General features: G+C 36.2%; 1 protein-coding gene across 3 annotated transcripts in view; it reads right to left on the reverse strand.

The window, feature by feature from the left end:
- Positions 1-1,187: 1,187 nt before the first annotated feature.
- DCAF10 (DDB1 and CUL4 associated factor 10) overlaps positions 1,188-26,129 on the reverse strand; it is a 56,210-nt gene continuing 31,268 nt past the window's right edge. For 2 of the 3 annotated variants that reach the window (XM_067743897.1, XM_067743896.1), the window contains 5 exons: positions 21,080-21,277; positions 11,764-11,966; positions 9,988-10,101; positions 7,514-7,659; positions 1,188-6,569 (listed from right to left, as the gene is read on the reverse strand). In XM_067743897.1, coding sequence (XP_067599998.1) covers positions 6,201-6,569; positions 7,514-7,659; positions 9,988-10,101; positions 11,764-11,966; positions 21,080-21,277 — 1,030 coding nt within the window. In that variant the 3' untranslated portion in view covers positions 1,188-6,200. The remainder of the gene's footprint in view (positions 6,570-7,513; positions 7,660-9,987; positions 10,102-11,763; positions 11,967-21,079; positions 21,278-26,129) is intronic. The other variant, XM_067743898.1, reaches the window with a different exon arrangement.

The following is a 26,129-nucleotide window of genomic DNA, read 5'->3' on the forward strand; positions in this document are numbered from 1 at the left end:
CCATCAACCTTTTAAATAGGTTAACCACACACAAAAAGTGTGGCAAATGTTTCAAAGTAGCATTTATTTTTTAAAAGCACGTTATGAGGTAGACTTAAACTAAAATATTCAGTGCATATATTAATAAAAGGTTTATTAAAGCCTTAAAATTTTATGTAGATATGTATGTAGATAAATTCACCTACAATTCTACCATGCATTTGAAAAACAACTCAATTGAAAAGGTAAAAACGTCACATTTTTAGAAAGCTTTTCTAATTCTGAAATAAAGAACATTTGATCTGTTCAAAAACTTTGTGGGAGGGAGGTAGTTGTTTCAGTTTTAGATTTTAGAAGTTATTTTACTAAATCATTCACTTTATAGCTAGTTTTGAATGAATGTGAATATCTTTACTAGAAGGTAGGTAAAAGGTACTATAATGCAATTAAGAATTTCAAGATGGCTTCAGCAGAGCATTAAACCAAGCATGGGGCTTTTCTCAATGGAGACCCTTAAATGACTACATAGGTCACATACGCATGAAGCCAGCCCTGCATCTAAGTCTGTATCAACTGCAGTTATAGGAATACTAAAACCTTAGTTATCTTTGTCCCTTGAGCTCTAGACTAGGCATCTAGTAGGGAGTCACATGTTTGTTGAATGAAAAACTGAGTCTTGGCAGTTTTCCAAATCAATGAGAAATGCTTAGTTTTTCTGACCTATGGTCAGAACAAATTCTTACTCCAATGAATAGTCTGTTCATTATAATAAATGATGGATTCCTGTAGTACTGAATAGTTGCACATCACAATTCTGGCTTCATGGAAATTTGAGGCCACATATGGTGAAGATTCATTTGATTCATTCAACAAAAATTTATTGATCCTGCTGGGCACTGGGAATAGAAGAATAAATAAGAGTCCCTGCCCTCAAGGAGCTTACTGTCTGGCATGAGAATCTAGTGAGAAACAGCACCTCAGAATCTAGTGAGTAAACTTTCTGGTGTCTGGCATATTATCTGGAATACTCCAAATGTCCTGAAAATGTGCATCTAAAATTTATCAGAAAGCACAGTTTGGAAATGGAAGATGCAATGAAATTTAAAAGAAAATTCAAATATTCAACTTCTAATGTAAAAACCCTGAAATCTAAATGAGGAAGAAACTCGGGAAAGCTGAAAATTCTATTTTAAGTACTTTGGACCAGATTTAAATTTTTAAAATTATTTTATTATCTCTAGCATTTTCATTTATAGTGACATTTATATACACATGTATAGAGGAGGTGTGTGCATGTGAGATGTATTCCCTGGAGCATTTAATAAAACCCATTTTTCTATCACTAATTCATTTACAACTAAAAAAGCGGCATACAGGTAAATTTGAGACTTCCCTTTTGATAATAGTTTCCATTATCGTTTGAATGGAAGAAATTCTTATGAATTGTGTTCAGGGTATAAATTTCAGTACACTCTCATTTTGCACTGAGACTTAACTGTGTCTTTGTACAATGTGTGATAATTTAACCATGTATTTTATTTTTTAACCATATATTTTAATAATTACTGACAGTTCAATGGCATCAAAAATACTCAAGTCTATCTGGATTTTCACGGGTTTTTTTTTCCCTCTGCACTCTTCTTTTTCCTTAAAAGCATGAAAGACCCCTGTGCAACCACAGAGCCTTTATTTTTGCTTCCCTGTACTTTGGTACATTGCTTCTCCTTAATCTAGCAGCATCCTTAGCTTGTAGTATTTTACTTAGTGGCAACTGAAAAAAATCACTAGCTTGGGCTTTAACTGGGAACTATTATCCAGAAGGTTACTGTGAACCTGTCAGGAAGGTGGTGAGCAACCAAAAGAGCTGTCTCACAGACTGTGCACCCAGAGCTCATCCAGCCCATCAGAAACTAAGCAGGCTTGGTTATCTCACGTCCCAGCTCATAACAGATGAACACAGCACATTAGAAGGAAGTGGGGAGCCTGTTAGAGGCAGGTATATTGATAGTGTGGCAGGAGACCACTATATAAGCAAAACAAACTGCTTAGCAGATACAAAATTTTTTAAATTAAAGAAAAAACAAAAACCACACCAGGAATCTGAGGCAAATGATTATATATACCTCGAGGCTGAGGGAATCACTTTATAATAATTAATATCAATTTGTTATAGCCCTTTACAATTTATGGATTATTTTACATACATCAGAGCTCATTAGATACTTGTAATAACACATGAATATAACTTTTACTTTCATCATGAAAAAGTGAATTGTACTGAGCATGCTGTTTAAGAAGAAGGCGGGTAGGTATACTGACATATCTGAAAGACTTGCATCAAAAATAATTACAAGTTTTGAATTTTGGCACTTAAGACAAATGCATTAATTATCCCAACATTAATATATATGCTTTCCTTCATGACCAACACTGTGTTACTGAATTTTCATAGCTCTCAGTGACTGCTGGTCATTAAATGGGGATGACTGTCATCAGTAAGTTATCAGACCATTTCTCCTGTTAAACACAAGCTTAACAGATTCTTATGGATGCCAACACCATATATTCTAATATGGGAAACACTAGGCTCCTAAAAGAGTCTCAGAGTGTTTTTCCTATATTGCACTTTCTAGAAAACAGCCTTAACAATGATATGATGTGATCTTGGTTCTAGACATAGGAGTGAGGAATATGTGATTTACCTTTTTCATGCTTGTTTTCCTAAAATTTTTGGTATAACCTCTTCCCGGGGATGTAACAAGGAGAAACAAAATATACATGCTCTTTGAGCTTCTGAGAAAAAAGACCACAGACATTTTCAAAAGATAAAAATAGAGGTCTCTTCTGCATCAGCCACTTCATTTTCACAATTGAAAATAAGGAACTACGGTATATTTGATGTTTTTAAACTCATTCAACATAGCTTCGCCATAAATATACTGTTCTGCAGAAAGCTTTTTAAAACATGTATAATTTATACTATACTTACCAACAATTATATTATCAATTATAATACATTTACCAATTATCATGATTAAAAATGACTAAATAAAATTTTAGAGTTAAAAACACCAGATTAGATTTTATACACTAGGTGAAATGGGATCTTGAAATTTTAAGTGTAATCTCCTCCAATAGTATGGCATTCCTGATGCCCTTTAATTCCTTGATTAATATCCCCTGATGACTTCCTGATCATGACAATACCTCAGAGAGGACAAAGGTTTTGTTGAGTTTGCTATTAATTTTTAATTCTCATCTGTGAGGCTCTGTTTTTGTATAAGGCTATTAATCCTCCATTTTTCTTTACTTTATAGCTACTTACCCTACATGAGGGTTTTTAGTTAGGAACGGACTGTATGTGTGCCCTGCAGTTGATGGCGTTAATTCTAATGGAAATTGTCTATCTTGTAAATGTTCTTTTGTATGGTGCAGAAGATGAGCCAGCTCTGAAATAAACAACTTCCAGAGGGTGTTAAATAAGTAAATTAACAGGCCAGTTTACCATCCTTTACAAACTAAAGGGCAAAATGGTAGAGTAGTAAGCACAGGCTTGGAACTAAAACATTGAGTTTGAATCTCAGTGCTGCCACCCCATGCCAGCTCTGTGACTTATGTCAAATCAACCTTTCTGACCTGCCATTTACCCCAAAGTACATTGGTGCTCATGCCACCTACCTTGCAGTTTTTGTGAGAGTTACTAGTAAAGTATCTACATTATTTGACACATGATAGATATTCTTGAATCACGGACTGAAATTTATTAGAGTTGGGCAACATTTGGGCCCAGCATCTGACATGGAGCACTCTCCCAAGGAGATGCAATATATGGAAACTTCTTTTGATTATCAATACAACCTTTGTACTTAGTAGGTTTTTTTTTTTTTTTTTTCTCCTGCGGTACGCGGGCCACTCACTGCTGTGGCCTCTCCCGTTGCGGAGCACAGGCTCTGGACGCGCAGGCCCAGAGGCCATGGCTCACCGGCCTAGCCGCTCCGCGGCATGTGGGATCTTCCCAGACCGGGGCACGAACCCGTGTCCCCTGCATCGGCAGGCGGACTCTCAACCACTGCACCACCAGGGAAGCCCAGTAGCTTATTTTTAATGTCAACATTAGGTGTTTTTGTCTCTTTATTTTCTCTTAAATATGTGTTTTTAAGAAAGTTTATGGCAAACCTGTGTTTTCACTGTGGGTACTTTTTTTGATGACTAAAACATTTCCAATTTTTTTTTAACATCCATGGCAAGAAAGATCTAATTTTTAAAATTTGTCCTACAGCCAACTATCCAAGTGAGATGTAACCTCTGTACGTGCGTGAATGGCTGTCTGGCAGGTTCTACAAAAAGTGTCATTTTTATTCATGTATTTGAGTTGCTTAAACATTTCTATAAGATTTAAAACACTTTTCTTCTTATGGCTGGAATTCTCAGCATTGATACTCCCATGCCTTCCTTTTTCAATCTACTGGCCAGTTTAAAGGTATTCACAATAATACAACTTAAAGACAAAAAAAGTGTTCATAAGTCATTGTTTTAACAGCCAGCATAATACAGTAGAAATGGCCCTGAGCAAGGAATTAAGAGACTTGAATTCAAGTCCTGGCTCTGCCACTAATTTTGCAGGATGACTTTAGGCAAGTCACTTAACTTCTCTCATTCATCTAATAATGAGATTGAGTCCATTTTAAGTTACTTTCTACCTCTAAAATTGCTTTTATTTGCTTATTTTTTTAATAATCAAAACACCTTCTGGGAGTTGTGTTAAGCACCTGATGGGTACAGAAATATTTACTGATGTTTAAGGTAGTAATATTTGAAGCTGTGATCCAGGAACCACCTGAATACAGATTACTTGGGGTTCGTGTTAAAAATACAGATTCCTGTCCTCTCCCTGGCTGAATCAGAACCTCCTAAGGTGAGGGCCAGGTTTCTCTATTTTTCACAAGCTCCCCAGTGATTATAATGCACCCTAATGTTTGAGAACCACTGGCCTAAGAGAATGTGTTCTAAGAGGGAAAAAGCTAGCATGTGGCTCAAATTACTCCAGCCTCTGGCAAATCTCTTCTCAGGACAGTCCCATTCCAAGTGGAGGAGACTAGAAAAAAGCTGCTTACTTCAGCAGAGTAGTCAGCCTTATGCCTGGCCCCTGCGTGATGCTTTGTACTTGCTGTGTGCCATAACAAAACACAACAAAAGGTCTTAGTCATGACACCCAAGTCACGGACCACCACAGTTATGACAACAGCTTGAAGACAATCACAGTTCTCCCTTCATAAATGGTAAGAGAGTTAAGCTCAAGGAAAATGAGAAAAACACAACGTTTTTACTCTCGATTTTCCCTCCACCTGTCATCCTCTGTGATTTAAATAATCTGGCAGAGGAAACAGAAAATCTAAGCCACACTGTTCTCATCACTCTGTGGCCAGATAGAAAGTATAATCTAATAAATAAATCCTCTTCTATACAATAGAAATGACCAAAGCCCATTCCTTCTCTTTTCCTTTCTAATGCTGTTGACAGGAACAAAATACCAAGTAAGGACACATGCTACAGATTTAAAAGTTCATACAAATAAACTACAAAGAGAGGTGGTAATTTTTTTTCTAGAATTTCACAACAAAATCCCTCTCACAGTGAAAAATATGTATAATTTTAACAGGAAACTTAAAAGACATTTTGCTGCAAAACTATAACATTTGTAAGAATAATGCCATTATCTGTGCTCATTATAGAGAAACAACAGCAACTTTAAAAGGCCAAGTATACTGATAAGATGAAATTTCTTTTCAACCAGTATGCCAACATCGAACTTCTAGGTTTTATTCAACACTAGCATCACGAGTTTCTCCTAATCCAACCAAAACTCCTGCCAAATGTCCACAAAATTCATACCAAAATCGAAAAACAGAAAAGAGAATTAAAAGAAAGAAACTTGACAAGAGCTACCATGCAAAACAACCAGCAGAACTGGAGTTCAGTGGCACAGATCAGCAGGAGCCTAGGAATGCTGCAAAAGATGGTGCTGCCTGGAGTCTAACTTGGCGATGCCCCTGTGATGCTGGACGACCAAGTACTTAGGTCACAGGTGTGTTCATGGACCCGTAAGAACTAGGATCTTGACCCAAACTTTTAAGATCTTCTAAAAAGAAAATACTTCACCTAAATTGAAGTAATATATAATTCAAACACCAGAAGAGTTCCTTATTTGATGTAAGTTGTGCCTAAAACTTTGGCTGATACAAAGAAACCCGTCCACTAAGGCACCCGGAGGCGATCTGACAATGTGTTGGAGAGAACTTTGTCGTCAGTACCACATCATTATGAGAGTACAGAGAACGGATCACCCGCAGGGGACTGGCTTCTTTGGGCAAACAGTCAATAAGTTCACTGCACTGTTTGTCAAATCCCAACAAGCGAATCCCATAGCCATGTGGGGAAGAAATCATTCGCCCATCAGGGCTGAAGCAAAGTTCTTTGATATAACCCCTGCCTACGTTGGCTTCTTCAATGTAATGAGTCAGTCGTAGAGAACAGCGAGGTGAGACTGGTCGCACGGGGGCTCCTTCTTGGAATTCATAGACACAAGTCCACTAGAGGGAGAGAAGAGAGACAAATCATAGAGCCTCATAAATGGAGTATAACCTTTAAAAATTGTGAATAACTATACTGTCACCTGTAACTTATATAATATTGTACAGCAACTATACTTCAACTAATTAAAAAACAAAAAGTTACAGAGTCCCAAACAGTGCTACAGATAATCTTTTTTTTTAAAAAAAAAAAAAAAGCTCCACAGAATGCCAAAGCTACAGAATTGTTCCAAGAAATCATTCAGATGAATGCTACCCCTCTCCCAACTAACAAAACTTGCAGGTCCCATACTGTCTTATCTACATTCATATCAAGGTTATTCTGTACTATGACACTTTAAAGCCTTTTATTCCCTGAGGCCACTGTGACTTCTGAAGTAATAATTCCCTTTTCAAGAATTCCTGTTACTCAAGAGAGTAACAAGAATCTTGATATTTTAGGGCTAAGACATCTAAGCCCTAGAGTACCTCTCCTCCTACACACTTCAAAGACTCTTCTCTCCTGTTAGCTGTGGCTTCTAGAGCTAGTGACTAGCTAGCTAGCTCTGGAAAGACTCCTGCTTTCCAGAGTAAGGAGAATCATAAGCTCATATAGGATCTTTTCCCCTAGTTATCAGTTCAGTCCCTTCCTTTCCCAAAGCTTTCCCTGGTTTTTAAAAAGAGAAAATCATAATACTCCATTGGCTTATAGCAAAACCTCCCATTTAGCCAGCTTAGCTCAGTCCTATGTTTACTATATAAGGGGTTTTTCACATTGAGATGAAGGAGGCAAGAATTAAGCTGGGCTCAATCTGAGCTGATGACTCCTTTAAAGTACTTCCTGCTTGCCACACACAGGCCAGAGAGGAGGAAGGATTTTGAAGGGATAAAGACACCGTGAGCACACATGGCAACGGCAGTTTGTTCAGTCAGCCCCATTGAAGGTGGAGTGCTGCTGCCCATACCTCCTGATCATCAGTGTTGCTTGAGCACCGAAGAAGGGTGGCCCAGCCTTTTGGGTGCAGCTGTAACGATGTGATGCAATTTCCACGGTCTCTCTCACCAGGAACTTCAGGGGTTAAGACTTCAAGACTGTTTCGTGGTGAAATTCCTGAGATATAAGAAAATTAGGATGTGGAATTTGTATTATCAAAGGACTAAGGTAGCTCATCAAAGCTTTGATTTCTAGCAGCCACCCTCATGCCTTTATTCTTTCATCTGCCCCTTATGCTACCACATATAAAAAACCATGGTGCCCTTCAACGTATGGGGTATGTGTCTTTGGGGTGGGTATGGGGGAAGGGGTATGACAGAACTAAAGAATCTTAAGTTCCTGCAGCAGGAATCAACAATAACCTAACGCTAAGGCGTTAAAGCTGACTAGGAATCCTTTTGATTTGGATCTACATCTCAAGTTATGTGACATGAAAGGAATCTGGAAAAGTAAAAGACAACAATTCTCATCTCAGAGGACCTGATGCTCTCTAGTCCAGAGAAGGAAATACCTGGAAGCCGTGAGGACTGCCTTTATATAGATGAAAGATGTGTGCAAGGAGCAGGACTTATGGCCCCCAAGGGCAGTGCTATAAACAACAAATCAATGTATAATTTTGGAGGTAAGAGAGGACAACTCACACAGGACATGTCAAAACAAGGGGTGGGAGATACTGCCAACTGTACATATTCCTGGTACTCTGCTATGGCCCATCATTTCTTTCTACCTGGCCCCCAATGAAATTGACTGCTGCAGTGAGCCATTGTTACAAATGGGAGTATGTCATATCCCTCAAGTATGTGGAGAACCACTTTCATACACATTGAAAGGAAGCAGCTTAGAAATTTATTATCAAGAGAAATATTTCAACACTTCTCTGCCTATAGGAGTTGCTTTAAAGATAATGAGCTGCCTCTGTCAGACCCTTCGTGAATTATTTCGCACTTAGATGTGCTATCTTCTTTTAAAAGCTTCCCTTAAGATTACTGCAGCATTGACAGAAACCTGTGACGGTCTAAATTACATTCTCCCAACCAAATTATACCTAAAGAATTATTTCACATGTGATTGAACCTTAACAACAATTTTAGAAAAAAAAACAAACCCTATTTCAAGAATTTTGAAAATCTATAACAAAAGCAGAAAAGAAACCCATTCTGAATAAGTAAGCAGTGGTTTTTGAGCTCTGCTCCTTGGAGGTTGCTCAAGAGCTGGCAAAAGGGGGAAACCATACAGGGCCAGGGTGGAGATGGGGTAGGGAGGACTGGAGGGTCAAGGGCCTCCTTAATTTTACTTGAACCAAAGTTACTTCACTTTTATTTGTGCTACATCCCTAAGAATCCACAGGAGAAATGTTACATATGTGGGCATAAATCTCTAAGAGGAGGAATATTTAACCTTAAAATGAGACATCATAGTCTTCAACATCCAGAGGACAGGATGGTGGATAGTCTATAGGTTTAGGTTAGGAAGGTCTCTCAAACCATTCTTGGAAGTAGTCAGGCAAAGTAATCAAGAATGCATTTATTGAGCACTTACCAGATGAGGCCACCCAGGGAAAACACTAATTATAAGTCTAAGTATAGTCCTGCCTCTAAATATCTAGGTAGGAGATATGCTTATTTCCAAAAGGTGACCCAAAATTACAAAAATATATATATCTGGCCATCAGTCCATCAAGAGGAGAACAAAAAGTGCTGTAAGAGCTTAGATGTGAATTAGTACGGAGAGGGATGATGAGTGAAATTTGCATAGGTAGAAAGCATTTCAATTAAGGGGTGGATAGAACAGACTGAGCAGCTAGTTCTCCCAGGTTGGCTGGGGAAAAACTGGCAAAAGTAGAGTGGGGCCAGATTATAGCTCTTTATCCCACAACCCCTCTGAGGCTGCCAGACATTGCTGAGATAAGGAAATGGCAGAGCAAAAAGCCTGCTGGGCTGGAACCAGGCAACTTTCACAAGCACCTGATAAACTCATCCCTTTATATTTACATAGCACTATCACATGCATAGTCTCATTTAATTTCTATAACAACCTTGATTGGAGTCTATATTTCCCAACTATTCCCTCTCCAAACTAGACCAAACTAAATCCAGAAAATAAAACTAAAGTTCAAATTCCAACAAAAATGTAAGCCCAAGATACTCAACCCTAGAGACTGGTTAGCTTTTTGGGGTTTTGTTTGTTTGTTTTTTTGGCCACACTGTGTGGCATGTGGGATCTTAGTTCCCCAACCAGGGATTGAACCCATGCCCCCTGCAGTGGAAGTGCTGAGTCCTAACCACTAGACTGCCAGGGAATTCCCTGGTTAGCTTTTTGAAAATTACTGAGGAGCAAGGAATAGCCTCATCTCTATTGGCTTTTATTTTTAAGGATTAAAATCAAACCAAAAAAAGCTATTTTAGAATCTGTATTCAAGATTATGAAATCCAACTTTTGACCTACCTTCTCTTTGTGAGGCTCGTGACATGTGTTTCTCAGAAGATGAATTAGAATCACTATGATGAGAAGGTGAACCAGAAACTCTAGGACCGGATGAACTCGACAAAGTGGTAAGATCTTGAAAATACAAAACGTTCCGACAGTAAAGCTAGCAAAACTCTTAACTTTTTAATCATCTACTTGAACCATATTGTTAAAGTTCATCTGAAACACGGCAAGTACATATCCACCTAAAAGTGGCCTATAAAAAAGACTGAGGTGGGCAAGACAGCTCTTTGGAATGTCCAATCTAAGGCCTAGTCCCTTTCTAAAACCCTTTTTACATCAATGACTTCCTTAAGTGAAATAAAAATGAAAAACCAAATAAACATAGGAACATCTTAGGTTTCCCATCATTTCTGTAGTGAAATGGAACAAGAAAATTCAGCAAGAATGAAAACTGAGCTGTTCAGCCTGTTGTTTTATGTTAGAATGGCATCCAAACAGGTCCATTACCGAGAACATGAACAGATCCTTCTTGAAGCATACCAACAACTTCTATCATCATTACTGAAATTATGTGAATACCATCTTTGAAATGCAATACAAACTTAACATTGAAATCTGGGAAAATAAAATGAATATCAGATAGGTGAGTCTGACGTATCACTCCAAATAGCAGTCTCTATTTCACACTTTTCTTGTGGCCGCACATTTCTGTGGGGACTTCTTATTAATCTAATTTCTTTGGATGGTATTAAGTATCAGAAGTACCTTTAGAAGACAGAAAACCTTCCTGGTTTTTAAGCAAAACATGCCAATTTAGACCTTCTAAATCACTACTTCTCACTAAGCTCACTAAGCTAAAGTTGATTATTAATGTTTAACCTAAAAATTTGAAATGAAAAGGACTGTACTTGCATATTAATGAAATCCCTTGCTTGCAAATAAGTTGGTAAAACTTAAATTTCTACTTTTAGCAGTGAAATTAGGCAATTGCAATACAATGAGCCCTGCACATTCCCAAAGGAGTCTTCAGAAGTGGCCCTGTGCATAGAGAAAGATTCCAACCATTTGAAGTTGATTTTAAACAACAATTTATGAACTTTATATTTTCCAAATGCTTAAGTATTTTTTTTCTGAGTTCTTGTTCATAAACACAATATTATAACTAACGAGTATGTTCCTATATCAGCCCTCTTCTTCCTAAAGGTAGATATGATATAGTCTCTATAATGTAATGTAGTACAGAGTTTTCCTGAGCCCCCATTTTGCTTAAGTCCAATGGAATTGGCAACAGGAAAAGGAACAGGGCTTTAGCAAGAGGATGTTTATAGGTCATGAGATAAGATGGCACCAACTACCTGTGTCTGGACATCTGAAAGTCTAGGATGCAATACAGACTTAAAATTAAAACTCTATATTGACTATAACTTAACAGCTCTGCTGGGTTCCAGAAAAACTTAAAAAAGATTGACAGTAATTTGGGCCATCACTAATTTTTGAGATAATGGTGATCTACAAATACTGATGAAGACTTTCTGGCTAGCAGAGGGCTAAAGAAATTTTTTTTAGAGTTAGAAGTTATTCTTCCTATATCATTTGTGAGACAGAGGCACAAATTAAAACTATGTCAGAGATACATGTAGATCATTATACTTCCTTACTGAGCTTTCCAAAGAATATCTTTTAACTTTCTTCCCTTCTTTCTGCTGTCATTCTCAGAATAGAAACATATACCATCCCCATGTCTGAGATTACTTAGAAAAAACTTTCTTTAATCAAAAAAGGAAAGCTTACCTGAACTTGATGTTGTTCTTCTTGCTCTCAGAATGGGATAGCTGCCTACTTCTAAAGACTTGGTTAAGTCAAGATCATGCAAAATTAAGAGATATCCAGAGGACGTTGAGATCAACATTTTGGAACAATCTGGTGTTAATCTCATTCTCATGAGAAAACGTGTGTGAAAGAATTTCTTATGTGGACACCCATCTTCTGTACACCTACAAAAGAAATCAAACCAACAAAACCTAGAGTTATCATAAATATAAGCATTCAGTGATAGTCATATTTTTGCCCTTCAAACTAGAATTTACACTTGATGTACACTCAGACTTAAACATACGAAAAATTTTTGCTCACCATTCCTTCTTCCATCTCTAACTTTTTTTTAAAGATTATTAGTTCTTTCTGAAGTATATTAAATAAAATTTTGTTGAGATAAACTCTCACTTTTTATAGTTCTGAAAATCTTTATTTCACTCTTTGATTAAAGGTTTAGCTGAGCCTATAACTTTAGGTTGATAGTTATTTCTTTCTGAATACTGAGGATAATATTCCAGTGAGTTCTGCCTTCTATTGTTGCTATTTTTAAGTCTACTATCAGTCGAATTGTTACTTTGGATAATTTTTTTTCCTTTGGTTGATCTTCTCGTTGTTTTGGAGTATTGCAGTTTCACTATGACATGTAAATTTGGATTTCTTTTCATTTATCTTCATTGGGATTCATTTGACTTTCTAAATCTTAAGATTCATATTGTTTATATATTCTGGAAAATTTTCCATCATTATTCCAATATTGCCTCTCACCTATTTTCTCTATTTTTTTGGAGCTCTAGATAGATATCTGAAACATTCCCATTTGACTCTCCTTGTCTAATAACTGCTCTTTCATGTTTTCTATCTCCTCATTTGCATATGTTGCCATCTTGGTTTTTCAATATCTTTCTTAACCTGTTTTTTAAGCTGTGTCTGCTACTTGTTTTTATAGACTTCAATAGTTCTATTTCCTTACTTCTTTAAGTTCTATTTGGCTCTATTTCAAATCTGTATGACCTTTTGAATAGATTTTTATTCCTTGCCTATGTTTTTTAGTCTCCATTTTATTAACTATTTTTAAAACTGTGAACTTTGTCATCCCTACAGAAAAGTACATAAATAAGACATATGTAGAGTTTAAAGAAAAATGAACAGCTGTGATTCATCACCCATGTTAAGAGGTAGAACAACACCAGTACTTTAAAAGTCCCCTCTGTTTCTCTTTTCTGTAGCATCCTTCAGTCAGCATACAGTGCTTCAAGCATGCAATAACTTTTCTTATCTCTCTGAGGATATTTATAGGTTTTTAAAATTTTAAGTTTTCTTCTCCCTATGTAGTCTCTACTTTTTCCAAGATATCTCCCCATTTGTGTGAGTCTTTTCATAGAAACTTTTGTCAAATGTCTGATTATGTTTGGCTGTCTGCTCATAATTAAGAGTGGGGAACTAAAAAGCTGACTGGGAACTCTGAGTGCAAGGGTAGGCTTGAGCTTCACTAAATAGGGTGAAGCCATTTTTTGAGGAACTCCTAATGTCAGTACCTTTAGTTCATTAACGGAAAGAACTTGTGAGGATCTCTAAATTCAATATTCAGTGTGCATATGGTCACTTAATCCCCCTGATTTTGGTAAGGTACCCAAGCCTTCAACTGTGTCTGGCATCCTTTAATACAGATATTCTCTATTTTACCTCTTTAGAGAATAAAATTCAAAATTCCTGCTGAAATGCGAGGAGGTAAATAGCCCAGCAGTATGGATTAAGGGAGGAGATATAAGTTCTTAAATATCTTTCATTTGAATCCTTATTTTAGCTACCCTTTCTGTTACAGAGTACCGAGAGTTGCCAGTTACTGTGATTTTTGAGGATTTTGTATAAATATTCTTAAGTTCTTAACTTTTTCCCACTGCCAGTTTAGGATTCAGCTTTCTTGTACTTACTAGTAAGTAAGTTTAAGTGAGTTGCTGAGTCGGTTGCCACTCATCTTCCTGCCTTCCAGATTTTAAAACTTTATTGTCATTCCTTCCTTTCCTATTTCCCCATCTTATGAGTTTATACCCTTCATTTTAAAATTTGCTTATATTTAATTTTAGAGGAATCTTTTCATCCATAGATTCTATTTAGGTCTTACAATAACTTAAATGAAATTTTAGTTTTCTCCATAATAGTTATACAGATCTTCTGTTGCAATTTATTCCTGTGTACCAACTAAATTTTTTTAAGAACATTTATTTATTTATCTATTTATTTATCTATTTATTTTATTTATTTATTTATTTATTTTATTTGGCTGTGCCACACGGCATGCATGATCTTAGTTCCCCCACCAGGGATCGAACCTGTGCCCCCTGCAGTGGAGTCATGGAGTCTTAACCACTGGACCACCAGGGGAGTCCCCAACTAAATTTTTTAATTACTAAAAACTATGTACTTAAAAAAAATTTAAATTGTTTGTAGTGATGTATAGGAACACTACTGATTTTTACATTTTGATCTTATATCTAACAACCTTAGTTAACGCTAATTAATTCTGGTAATCTGTCAGTAGAATTTCTAGAGTTTTCTATATAGACCCTAGGTGTCTAAAAACTGTGGCCTATGGGCAAAATCTGGATCACTGCCTGTTTTTATATAAAAAGTTTGTTGGAACATAGCCATACCCATTCATGCACTGTCTATGGCTGCTCAGAGAAAATATAACACACAAAGCCTAAAATATTTATTACACAGTCCTTTATAGAAAGTTTGCCAGCCCCTGATACAGATAATCGTATCATCTGAGAATGATATTGTTTCATTTTTTCCTTTCCAATCCTAATATATTCCAATCCTTGTTTTTTTTACTGCACCAACTAGGACCCTGCCTCCCTCCAACCCAAAACAATAGTGAACAGCAGTAGTAATAGCAAGCATGTTCTCCTTCCTGATTTTATAGAGAAAACGTCTAAAGTTTCACCATTTAAAAATGTGCTATAGGTTTTTAGTGCCTACTTTTGATCAGTTTCCTTCTATCTAGTCATCAATACAATCCAATTTTAGAACATTTTCATCACTCTAAAAAATCACTCTTGCCCATTAGCAGTCATTCCCTTTCCTACTCCCAGCCACAGATAACCACTAATCTACTTCCTGCCTATTGCTGACATTTCATATAAATAGAATCATACAATAAGTTGTCTTTTGGTTTGGCTTTTTCACTTAACTTTTTTGAAGTTCAGCCATATTGTAGCACGTAATAGTACTTTGTTCCTTCTCAGTACCACATAGTATTCTATTGTATCGATATACCACATCTTGTTCATCCTTTTACCAGTTGATAAGTATTTAGATTGGTTCTATTTTTTTGCTATTATGAATAACACTATTATAAGCATTCTTTGTGTGGACATATATATTCATTTCTCTTGGGTAGATATCTAGAAGTGGAATTGCTGGGTCATATGGCAACTCTGTGTTTAACATTTTAAGCTGTCAAACTGTTTTCTAAAATGGCTGTACCATTTTATATTCCTACCAGCAATATATGAAGTTCCAGTTTCTCCATATTCTTGCCAATATTTGTTGCTGTCTTTTTTGTTAAAGCCATCTTATTAGATGTGAAGTGGTATCTCATTTTGGTTTTAATTTGCATTTCCCTTAAGACTAATGATGTCAAACATCTTTTCAGGTGCTTATTAATCATTTGTGTATCACCCTTGGTGAAATGTCTATGTCAGTATCTCGCCCATTTTTAAATTGGGTTATCTGAATACATATAAGTGAGTTAGAAGAATTCTTTATCTATTCTGGACACAAATCCTTTAGCAGATGTGATTTACAAATATCATATCCCATCCTGTAGTTTTTCTTTTCACTTTCATTTGTTGAACAGACTATCCTTTCCTGAACTACTGAATTACTTTAGTACCTTTATTGAAAATCAGCTGATCATAAATACAAGGGTTGATTTCTGGACTCAATTCTGTTCCCTTAATTTATATTAGACGTCTATCCTATGCCAGTACCACACTCTATTGATTACTATGGCTTTGTAGAAATTTCTGAAATCAGGGAGTGTGAGTCTTCCAATTTGTCCAAAAAAAAGGCAGCTGGAATTCTGATAGGGATTGCCTTGAATCCATAGATTAATTTGGAGAGAATTGCCATCTTAATGATATTGAGTCTTCCAATCCATGAGCATGGAATGCTCCCTCCATTCGTTTATATCTTCTTACATTTCTTACAGCAACGTTCTAGTTTTCAGCGTACAAATCTTGTACTTCTTTTGTTAAATTCATTCCTAGGTATTTTATTGTTTTTTAATGCTATTAGTGGAATTTTTTCCTTCATTTTTGGACTGTTCATTGCTTATGAATAGAAATACAATTGATTTTTATATATTAATCTAGTATATCTTATGACCTTGCTGAACTTATTAGTTCTAGTAGTTTTGTGAATTCAAGATTTTTTTTTTTTTTTTTTTTTTTTGCGGTACGCGGGCCTCTCACTGTTGTGGCCTCTCCCGTTGCGGAGCACAGGCTCTGGATGCGCAGGCTCAGCAGCCACGGCTCACGGGCCTAGCCGCTCCGCGGCATGTGAGATCTTCCCGGACCGGGGCACGAACCCGTGTCCCCTGCATCGGCAGGCGGACTCTCAACCACTGCGCCACCAGGGAAGCCCCAAGATTTTTGATATATAAAATCATATCTTCTACATATGAAGATAGTTTTACTTCTTTCCAATCTACATGCCTGTTATTTTCCTTGTCTGTACTTCCAGTGCAGTTGTACTTCCAATACAGTGTTGTATAAAAGTGGTGAGAGCAGACATCCTTGCCTTGTTCCCAGTCTTAGGGGGAATGTATTTAGTCTTTCAACATTAAGTATGATTTTAGCTGTAGGTTTTTCATAGCTGTCCTTTATCAGGTTGAGGAAGTTCCCTATTATTCCTAGTTTTATCACAAATGGGTGTTGGATTTTGTCAAGTGCTTTTTCTGACTTTATTGAGATGATCATATATATGGGCTTTGACCTTTATTAATGTGATGTATTACATTGATTTTTAGATGTTAAACCAACCCTATCTATATTCCTGGAATAAATTCCACTTGGTTGTGACATATAATCCTTTATATATCTTGCTAGGTTTGATTTGCTAATATTTTGTTGAGGACTTTTATCAAATTTTTGGGAGAGGGATATTGGTCTGTAGTTTTCTATTCTTAATGATGTTTGTCTGGTTTGGTATCAGATTAATACTAGCCTCATAAAATGAGTTGGGAAGTGCTCTCCCCTCCTCTATTTACTGTAAGAGTTTGTGAAGGATTAATATTATTTATTCTGTAAATGTTTGGTAAAATTCACCAGTGAAGCGTTTTGGACCTGAGCTTTTCATTGTGGGAAGATTTTAAAATTCAATTTTTTTTTTTTTTTTTTTCTTTGCGGTACGCGGGCCTCTCACTGTTGTGGCTTCTCCCGTTGCGGAGCACAGGCTCCGGACGCGCAGGCTCAGCGGCCATGGCTCACAGGCCCAGCCGCTCCGCGGCATGTGGGATCCTCCCGGACCGGGGCACGAACCCGTGTCCCCTGCATCGGCAGGCGGACTCTCAACCACTGCGCCACCAGGGAAGCCCTAAAATTCAATTTTAAACCAATTCAATTTCTTTACTTGCTATGTAGGTCAGTAGGTCTATAGACTTTCTGTTTGCTCTGGAGTCAGTTTAAGTAATTTATGATTCTGTAGGTATTTGTTTATGTAAGTTGTCTGATTTGTTGCCATAGAGTTTTTCATTGTATTCCTTTGTAATCCTTTTATTTTTTTTTATAAGGTTGGTAATGATGTCCCTTCTTTTGTTTTTACTTATGAACAAATGTTGAATTTTATTCTTCAGTTGAAACAATCATATGGATTTTTCTATTTAACCTGGTGTGATAAATTATACTAATAGAATTTCTATTGATAAATCTTTTCACTTCTAGAATAAACCCAACTTGGTCATGATATATTTTTTTAAATTAATTAATTAATTAATTAATTTATTTTTGGCTGTGTTGGGTCGTCGTTTCTGTGTGAGGGCTTTCTCCAGTTACAGCGAGCGGGGGCCACTCTTCATCGTGGTGCGCGGGCCTCTCACTATCGCGGCCTCTCGTTGTGGAGCACAGGCTCCAGACGCGCAGGCTCAGTAGTTGTGGCTCACAGGCCCATTTGCTCCGCGGCATGTGGGATCCCTCCCAGACCAGGGCTCGAACCCGTGTCCCCTGCAATCGGCAGGCAGACTCTCAACCACTGTGCCACCAGGGAAGCCCGGTCATGATATTTTGATTAATATCTTACAGGATCCAATTTCCCTTTTTTAGAATATTCGCATCTACATCCATAGTACAGACTGACCTTTCATTTTGAGTTTGTGTATCAAGGTCATACCTGAGGTAAGAATTCCATTTTTCTGGAATCTGAACAGTTTAATAAGATTGGAATGTTCTGTTTCTTGTAATATTTGGTAGAAGTCACCTGTAAAATTGACAGGCTGCTGTTTTATTAGTAGATAGGTATTTTTTTAAAAAAATATTTATTTATTTACTTATTTGGTGGCGCTGGGTCGTCGTTGCTGTGTGCAGGATCTTCATTGCAGCATGCGGGTTCTTTTCTTTCTTTTTTTAAAAAATCTTTTATTATTATTATTTATTTATTTAGGCTGTGCTGGGTCTTAGTTGCAGCATGCGGACTTCTTAGTTGCCACACATATGTGGGATCTAGTTCCCCAACCAGGGATCGAACTCAGGCCCCCTGCATGGGAGTGTGGACCACCAGGGAAGTCCCAGTAGATAGGTTTTAATTGATTTTTTCATTTCTCTAATAGCTAAGGCAGAAGTGACAGCCCTGCATGAAAACTAGCCAGAGCTGATGCAGGTGGCAGTGCTGGAACTGGATCCTGCGATTACTCTGCTATGTAAGGGGGGCTTCAGCTACTAGATCATAGGGAGAGATCTTGAGGAAAGTATCTCTAGAAGAGGTGCCACGGTACCCAGAAGGTGCCAGGATATGACACGTGGGGATGATTCATGACAGTGACTATTTATCAATTAGTATGGAAGAAGTTCAATCTTTTAACAACCTTTTCAGCTGAACCAGTGCATAATGGTTAAATATCAGTCCTGGTAATAAGTCTATTTCAGGTTTTCTATTTCTTCCTTGATCAGTTTTGCACAGGTGTATTTTTTGTGTAAACTATTTCATCAAAGTTTTCAAGTATATTGGCAAAAGGTGATCTTACGCTATATTTTTTATTGTCTTCTTTTCTAATTGCTGAGGTTGTGTCCTCTTTTTTCCTTAATGTATCTTATCAGAGAAGAGCAGGCTTTTAAAAAATCTTTATTGTATTTCATTTTCTATTTCATTAATTTCTGCTTTTTTAAAAAAAGATATTTATCATTTCCATACATCTACTTTCATCAGGGTTACTCTTTTTTATCTTTTTCAGACTTTTTGAGTAAGCTGTTTAGTTCATTAATTTTTAGTCTATCTATCTCCTGATTTCACTATGATTTTTTTCTTTGATCCATTAATTATTTAGGAAGTAAGTTTATAAGTCTCCAAACCTGGGAATTTTTATTTACCTGTGGTTCATTAAACTGTACTGGGATCAGGGAAAATGGTTTGTGTGATAACAATTCTTTGATATTGGTTGAGACTTACTTCGTAGTCCAGAACACGCTCAATTTTTGTACATGTTCAAACTTTGCTTTAGAGGATGTATTCACTATTTGGGAGCAGAATTCTACATATGCCTACTAAATCAAGCTTATTAATATTATTAAAATATTCTATAGACTTACTAGTTTTTTGGTCTATTTTATCTATTAGTAAATGAGAGAATGATGTTAATATTTTCCACTGAGATGGAGATTCTCACTTTTTTCTTGTCTGTTTTTGCTTTTTATGGTTTGAGGCTATGTTATTAGGTACACACAAGATAAGAATTTTTATGTTCTAGTGAAATAAACCTTCTAATATAGTACCTTTTTAAAATCACTAATAATGCTGTATGCCTTAAACTCTATTTTGTCTGCTATTAATGTAGATATAACTATTTTTCTTTGATTTGTATTTATCTTTTATTTTTTCCCATCATTTTACTTTCAAACTTTCTGTGTTTGTATGTTTTAGGTATACTACTTATGAAGAACATAGAGTTTGTTTCTGTTTTTTTAATCCATCTAGTACTATCTAATAACTGGTTACATTAGTCCATATATACTTATTCTAATTGTTGATATTCCATTATCTGCCTATCATATTCTTGTGCTTCCTAATTTGCCTGTTTTTTTTTTAAAAAATGATTTTCCCCTCTTCTTCTCTGCCTCTATTGGATTGATTGTATTTTTTAGCTTTTATCCTTCTACTAATTTGGAAGTTATTTATATTCCTATTCAAATTTTATTTCTAAACTAAAAAATAATTAGTCCTAAATTTAAACAGACACGCTTGTCTTAGTTTAAAGATAATCAGTAGCTCTATGCTTTGCTCAAACAATATGAATAACTAGAAATCTTTAAGAATATCCCCCTAGTTTTACATATGAGCTCTAAAAAGAATATTTCAGAAACATTCCTGGTGTATATTACTGTATTGTCATTTTACCAAAGCTAGCAACAGGAATATTATAATTATTTCCCAAACTTCAACTCTTTCAATTCTCTATAAGGAGATATTCTACAGAAGTGTTTCACAACACAGGCATTAGTGACATTTTAGATGGGATGACTGGTCCCCTGTGCAAACTGTCCCATGCACTGCAGAATGTTTAGAAACTCTGATCCCTGCTCACTAAATGCCAGTAGAAATCCTCCTCTCTTCTCCTGTAGTGACAACTAAAACTGCACTACACATTATTTCCAAACATTCCCCTAAGGATCAGTACCACTCCAACTGAGAAACCACTCTTTTAATGCATGAAAACAAAGTGCAAAAATTACAAAATAGAATTGAAGGACCAAAGAGTGAAAAACATTTCAGTTCCACAAAGGAAATAATAACAAAAATACTTTTCCTTAAATTCAGGAAACTCATCTTATAAACCAGTTTTCATCATTAACTATATTACTTGGTCTCCTTTCCACATAATTTTCTCCAAGTTTTTTAGTCACAATATGTGACTAAGTGCAAGGAACAAGATGGAATCACTTTCTGATTGTTTTTTCCCAAAGCCAGTTTCTTTCTCCTAAAGAGATATGAGAGCTAAGACAGAACACTGAATTTGTTTACCATCTTAAAAACATTTTTTTGTTGTTCAAAATCCTAACATGACCTCCTATTCACAAACCTGTTGGTGTCCCAAATAATGACATTTCCATCAAATCCTGACGTTACTAAGAGTCTTGTATTAGTATCATATTCGATGTTCTTCACCCAGCTAGTGTGACCATGTAAAGTGCATACTTTGCTGTTCAGTTTTCTCAGATCCCATAGTGCTATTGTAGTGTCATCAGAGCAGGTAGCAAACAGCCGGTTATCAAGAAATCTACAAAGCAGAAAAGAAAAACTAGTTCATTTAATCTCTTATTAAAGAAAAACTGAGAAGCAGTCTCTGTATTAGGAATCAAGAAAACAAATCAAAAAAGGACTACAAACTCACTGTATAAACCCAGTGATTCTAATATATAATAAATAGTAAGTGTAATTCACATAACCACAGAGAAGGATACTATGATTTAGTGAGGGCCATGTTGCAATTTTTATCTGTTTTACATTATTGATTTTTACTCAAAACTAGAAATAGGGGTGGGTGTTTAGAGAACAGTGCTAGAGAAAATGAATTTTAGAATCTGTATAGGAAACACAAATGGTGAGAGACAATTTAATAGGAGACAAAGGAGATTTTGAATACTTAATTGCAAGTGAAACATGTTAAGCATAAAGTGTTCAAAATTATGAGAAATAATTACTCTGCTACCAATAACATCTCTATCTATTTAGAGTGCATTTCTCTTTAGAATACATTTACATATAAAAATTGCTACTAAAGTGCCATAATTTTTAATCTATTAATTCAAAGCCATTCCCCAAATAATCTCACTTCTAGGACAACCAAGAAGAAATGGAAAAATTCTTAAAAAGGTAGAGTTTCCCAAGACTGAACCAGGAAGAAGTAGAAAATATGAACAGATCAATTACCAGCAATGAAATTGAATCAGTAATTTAAAAATTCCCCACAGGGACTTCCCTGACAGTCCAGTGGTTAGGACTCTGCTTTCACTGCCGAGGGCCCAGATTCAATCCCTGGTCTGGGAACTAAGATCCCGAAAGCTGTGTGGCGCAGCCAAATAAATAGATAAATAAATTTTAAAAAATTAAAAAATAAAAATAGGGCTTCCCTGGTGGCACAGTGGTTAAGAATCTGCCTGCCAATGCAGAGGACACACATTCGAGCCCTGGTCCAGGAAGATCCCACATGCTGCAGAACAACTAAGCCCGTGCGCCACAACTACTGAGCCTGTGCTCTAGAGCCTGCGAGCCACAACTACTGAGCCCACATGCCACAACTACTGAAGCCCGTGCACCTAGAGCCTGTGCTCCGCAACAAAAGAAGTCACCTCAATAAGAAGCCCATGCACCACAACGAAGAGCAGCCCCCTCTTGCCACAACTAGAGAAAGCCCACACGCAGCAACGAAGACCCAACACAGCCAAAAAATAAATTAATTAATTTAAAAAACGAACAAACAAGGTCCCTGTGCTACTCTATAGCACAGGGAAATCTACTCAGTATTCTGTAATAACTACATGGGAAAAGACTCTGAAAAAGAATATATATATATATATATATATATATATATAAAAAACTAAATCACTTTGCTGTACACCTGAAACTGACAAAACACTGTAAATCAACTATACTCCAATATAAAATAAATTTTTTTAATTAAAAAAAAGACTTAGGGTGGGAAGCTGTTGTTACTTAGTGATTATATATATTTCAAAATAATTTTATGGCTATGCATAAATTAGTTTGTAAACTACATTAATAAATTAATAAGATTTTTTAACAAACTTAAAAGCTTTTGTACAGCAAAGGAAACTATTGACAAAATAGTTTGAAAAGACAACCTACTGAATGGGAGAAGATACTGCAAATGATACAGCTGATAAAAGGTCAATATCCAAAATATATAAACAGCTTATACAACTCAACATCAAAAAATACTAACAACCCATCTTTTAATTTTTAATTTTTCCAAAGAGAAAATGCAGATGGCCAAAAGGCACATGAAAAGATTAAAAAACCACAATGAGGTATCACCTCACACCTGTCAGAATGGCTATCATCAAAAAGAACACAAATATCAAATGTTGGTGGGTATGGGGAGAAAAAGGAACCCTCATACACTGCTGGTGGAAATGTAAATGGGTACAGGCACTGTGGAAAACAGTATAGAGGTTTCTCAGAAGCTAAAAATAGAACTACCATATGACCCAGCAATTCCACTCCTGGGTATATATCTGAAAAAAACAAAAACACTAATTCAAAAAGATACATGCACTCCAATGTTTATAGCAGCATTATTTACAATTGCCATAGTATGAAATCAACCTATGTGTCCATCAACAGATGAAGGATAAAGAAGATGTGTTATATATATACAATCGAATACTACTCAGCCATAAAAAGGAATGAAACTTTGCCATTTGCAGCAACATGGATGGACTTAGAGGGCATTATACTAAGTGAAATAAGAGAAAGACAAATACTATATGATATCACTTATATGTAGAATCTAAAAAATACAACAAACTAGTGAATAAAATTTTTAAAAAGGCAGACACAGATACAGAGAATAAACAAGTGGTTACCAGTGGGGAGAGGGAAGCAGGGAGGGGCAGGAGAGGGGTAGGAGGGGGAAAAAAAATGGGGTTATTATGGGATTATATGAAATCATCTGTGTGAACTTTTGAAAATTGTAAAGCACTACAGAACTTTAAAAAATCTTTCATTCAGTAAAAAAAAGAGAAAACATACCATCATTTTTTATCTATTAATTCAAAAGCATTCCCCAAATAATCTCACTTAGCAACATTTTATTGGACCAGTCAAGATTACAAAACAGATAATTAACAGTTTTCCAAGGCAATAGAAATAAAAGCAAAACTACATAAATGGGACCTAATCAAACTTATAAGCTTTTGCACAGCAAAGGAAACCATAAACCAAATGAAAAGACAACCTATGGACTGGGAGAAAATACTTGCAAACGATGTGACCTCCAAGGGCTTAATTTCCAAAATATACAAACAGCTTGTACAACTCAATAACAAAAAAACAAACAACCCAATCAAAAAATGGGCAGAAGACCTAAATAGGCATTTCTCCAGAGAAGACATACAGATGGCCAATAGGCACATGAAAAGATGTTCAACATTGCTAATTATTAGAGAAATGCAAATCAAAACTACGATGAGGTATCACCTTACAAAATGGCCATCATTAAAAAGTGTACAAATAAGGGCTTCCCTGGTGGCGCAGTGGTTGGGAGTCCGCCTGCCGATGCAGGGGACGCGGGTTCGTGCCCCGGTCCGGGAGGATCCTGCATGCCGTGGAGCGGCTGGGCCCGTGAGCCATGGCCGCTGGGCCTGCATCCGGATCCTGTGCTCTGCGGCGGGAGAGGCCACAGCAGTGAGAGGCCCGCGTACCGCAAAAAAAAAAAAAAAAAAAAAAAGTGTACAAATAATTAATGCTGGAGAGGATGTGGAGAAAAGGGAACCCTCCTACACTGTCGGTGGGAATGTAAATTGGTACATCCACTATGGAAAACAGTATGGAGGTTCCTTAAAAAACTAAAAATAGAATTGCCATACGATCCAGCAATCCCACTCCTGGGAATATATCAGGAAACTCTAATTCAAAAAAAGACATGTACCCCAATGTTCATTGCAGCACTATTAAAATAGCCAAGACATGGAAGCAACCTAAATGTCCAAGGACGGATGAACAGATAAAGAAGACGTGATGTATATGTACAAAGGAATACTACTCAGCCATAAAAAAGAATGAAATAATGCCATTTGCAATAACCTGGATGGACCTAGAGATTATCATACTAAGTGAAATAAGACAGAGAAAGACAAATATGGTATGATATCACTTACATGTGGAATCTAAAAGGTGATACAAATGAACTTATTTATAAAACAGAAACAGACTCACAGCCCTAGAAAACAAACTTATGGTTACAAAAGGGGAAAGGGGGGTGCATAAACTAGGAGTTTGGGATTAGCAGAAACAAACTACTATATAGAAAATAGATAAACAACAAGGTCCTACTGTATAGCACAGGGGACTATATTCAATATGTTGTAATAAACCATAATGAAAGAATATGAAAAATATATATATATAACTGAATCACTTTGCTGTATATCAGAAAATAACACAACATTGTAAATCAACTATACTTCTATAAAAACAAAGTAGAAAATTAAAATACTCTATAATTCAGATTTTTAATTATTTTACACTAATTTCTCAATCCTTAGTGAGAATATATTTTATATAAACACTTAAAAAATAACCTACCTATCACATTTTAATTTCTGCTCAATTCAACATTAGGATGCCTTCTCTAACATATTCTTTTATATATAACTAATCTCTCACAGAAGAAATGAATTCTGGAGTTTCTTATATATATATATATATATATATATATATATATATAGTTATTTTGAATTATTATTATTTAGAATTATATGAAATTATTTTGTCTCAGAAATCAATCTCAATATCCACAACAGCATAATGGCCTTCCTGAAACTAACACGATTTTAAAATCCCAGGCTTTTGTACAGGCTGTTTCTGCTACCTGAAACTACATCCTCCCTACCTCTTGACCTGGATAACACTTGCTTTCTTTTTAATAGCCAGCTATCATCCCTTCCAGGAAGGCTTCTCTCTCTATCCAGCCTGGGCCAGATTTACCGATCTTCTAACTTCCCAAAGCACTCTACAGTTCTATGGTAATACTTAATGTTACAGTGTAAGGAATAAATTTACAAGGCTATAAACTCCTTGAAGGCAGGGGAAACCTGTCTGCATAATTCATGATTAGATCTGCAGTACCCAACACACACAGTCCCACTCACAAATATTTATTAAATAAATGAATAAGATAGAAGTTTACTGCCTAGTGGAGAAGACATTAGAAATACATAGTTATACAAAATACATGTGTGGGGAGTAAGCAAAGAAAAGAGGATGTTTAGGACAGGTTTCATGGTGGTGTCATTTGAACTGACTTAAAAAAAATGAGCAGGAACACCCTAAGTGGCCAAGGGGTAAGCAAAGTTACAAAAGTGTGTACAGGGATGGTGTACTCTGAG

The sequence above is a fragment of the Pseudorca crassidens genome, chromosome 7 (genome assembly GCF_039906515.1).
Source record: "Pseudorca crassidens isolate mPseCra1 chromosome 7, mPseCra1.hap1, whole genome shotgun sequence".
NCBI lineage: Eukaryota > Metazoa > Chordata > Mammalia > Artiodactyla > Delphinidae > Pseudorca > Pseudorca crassidens.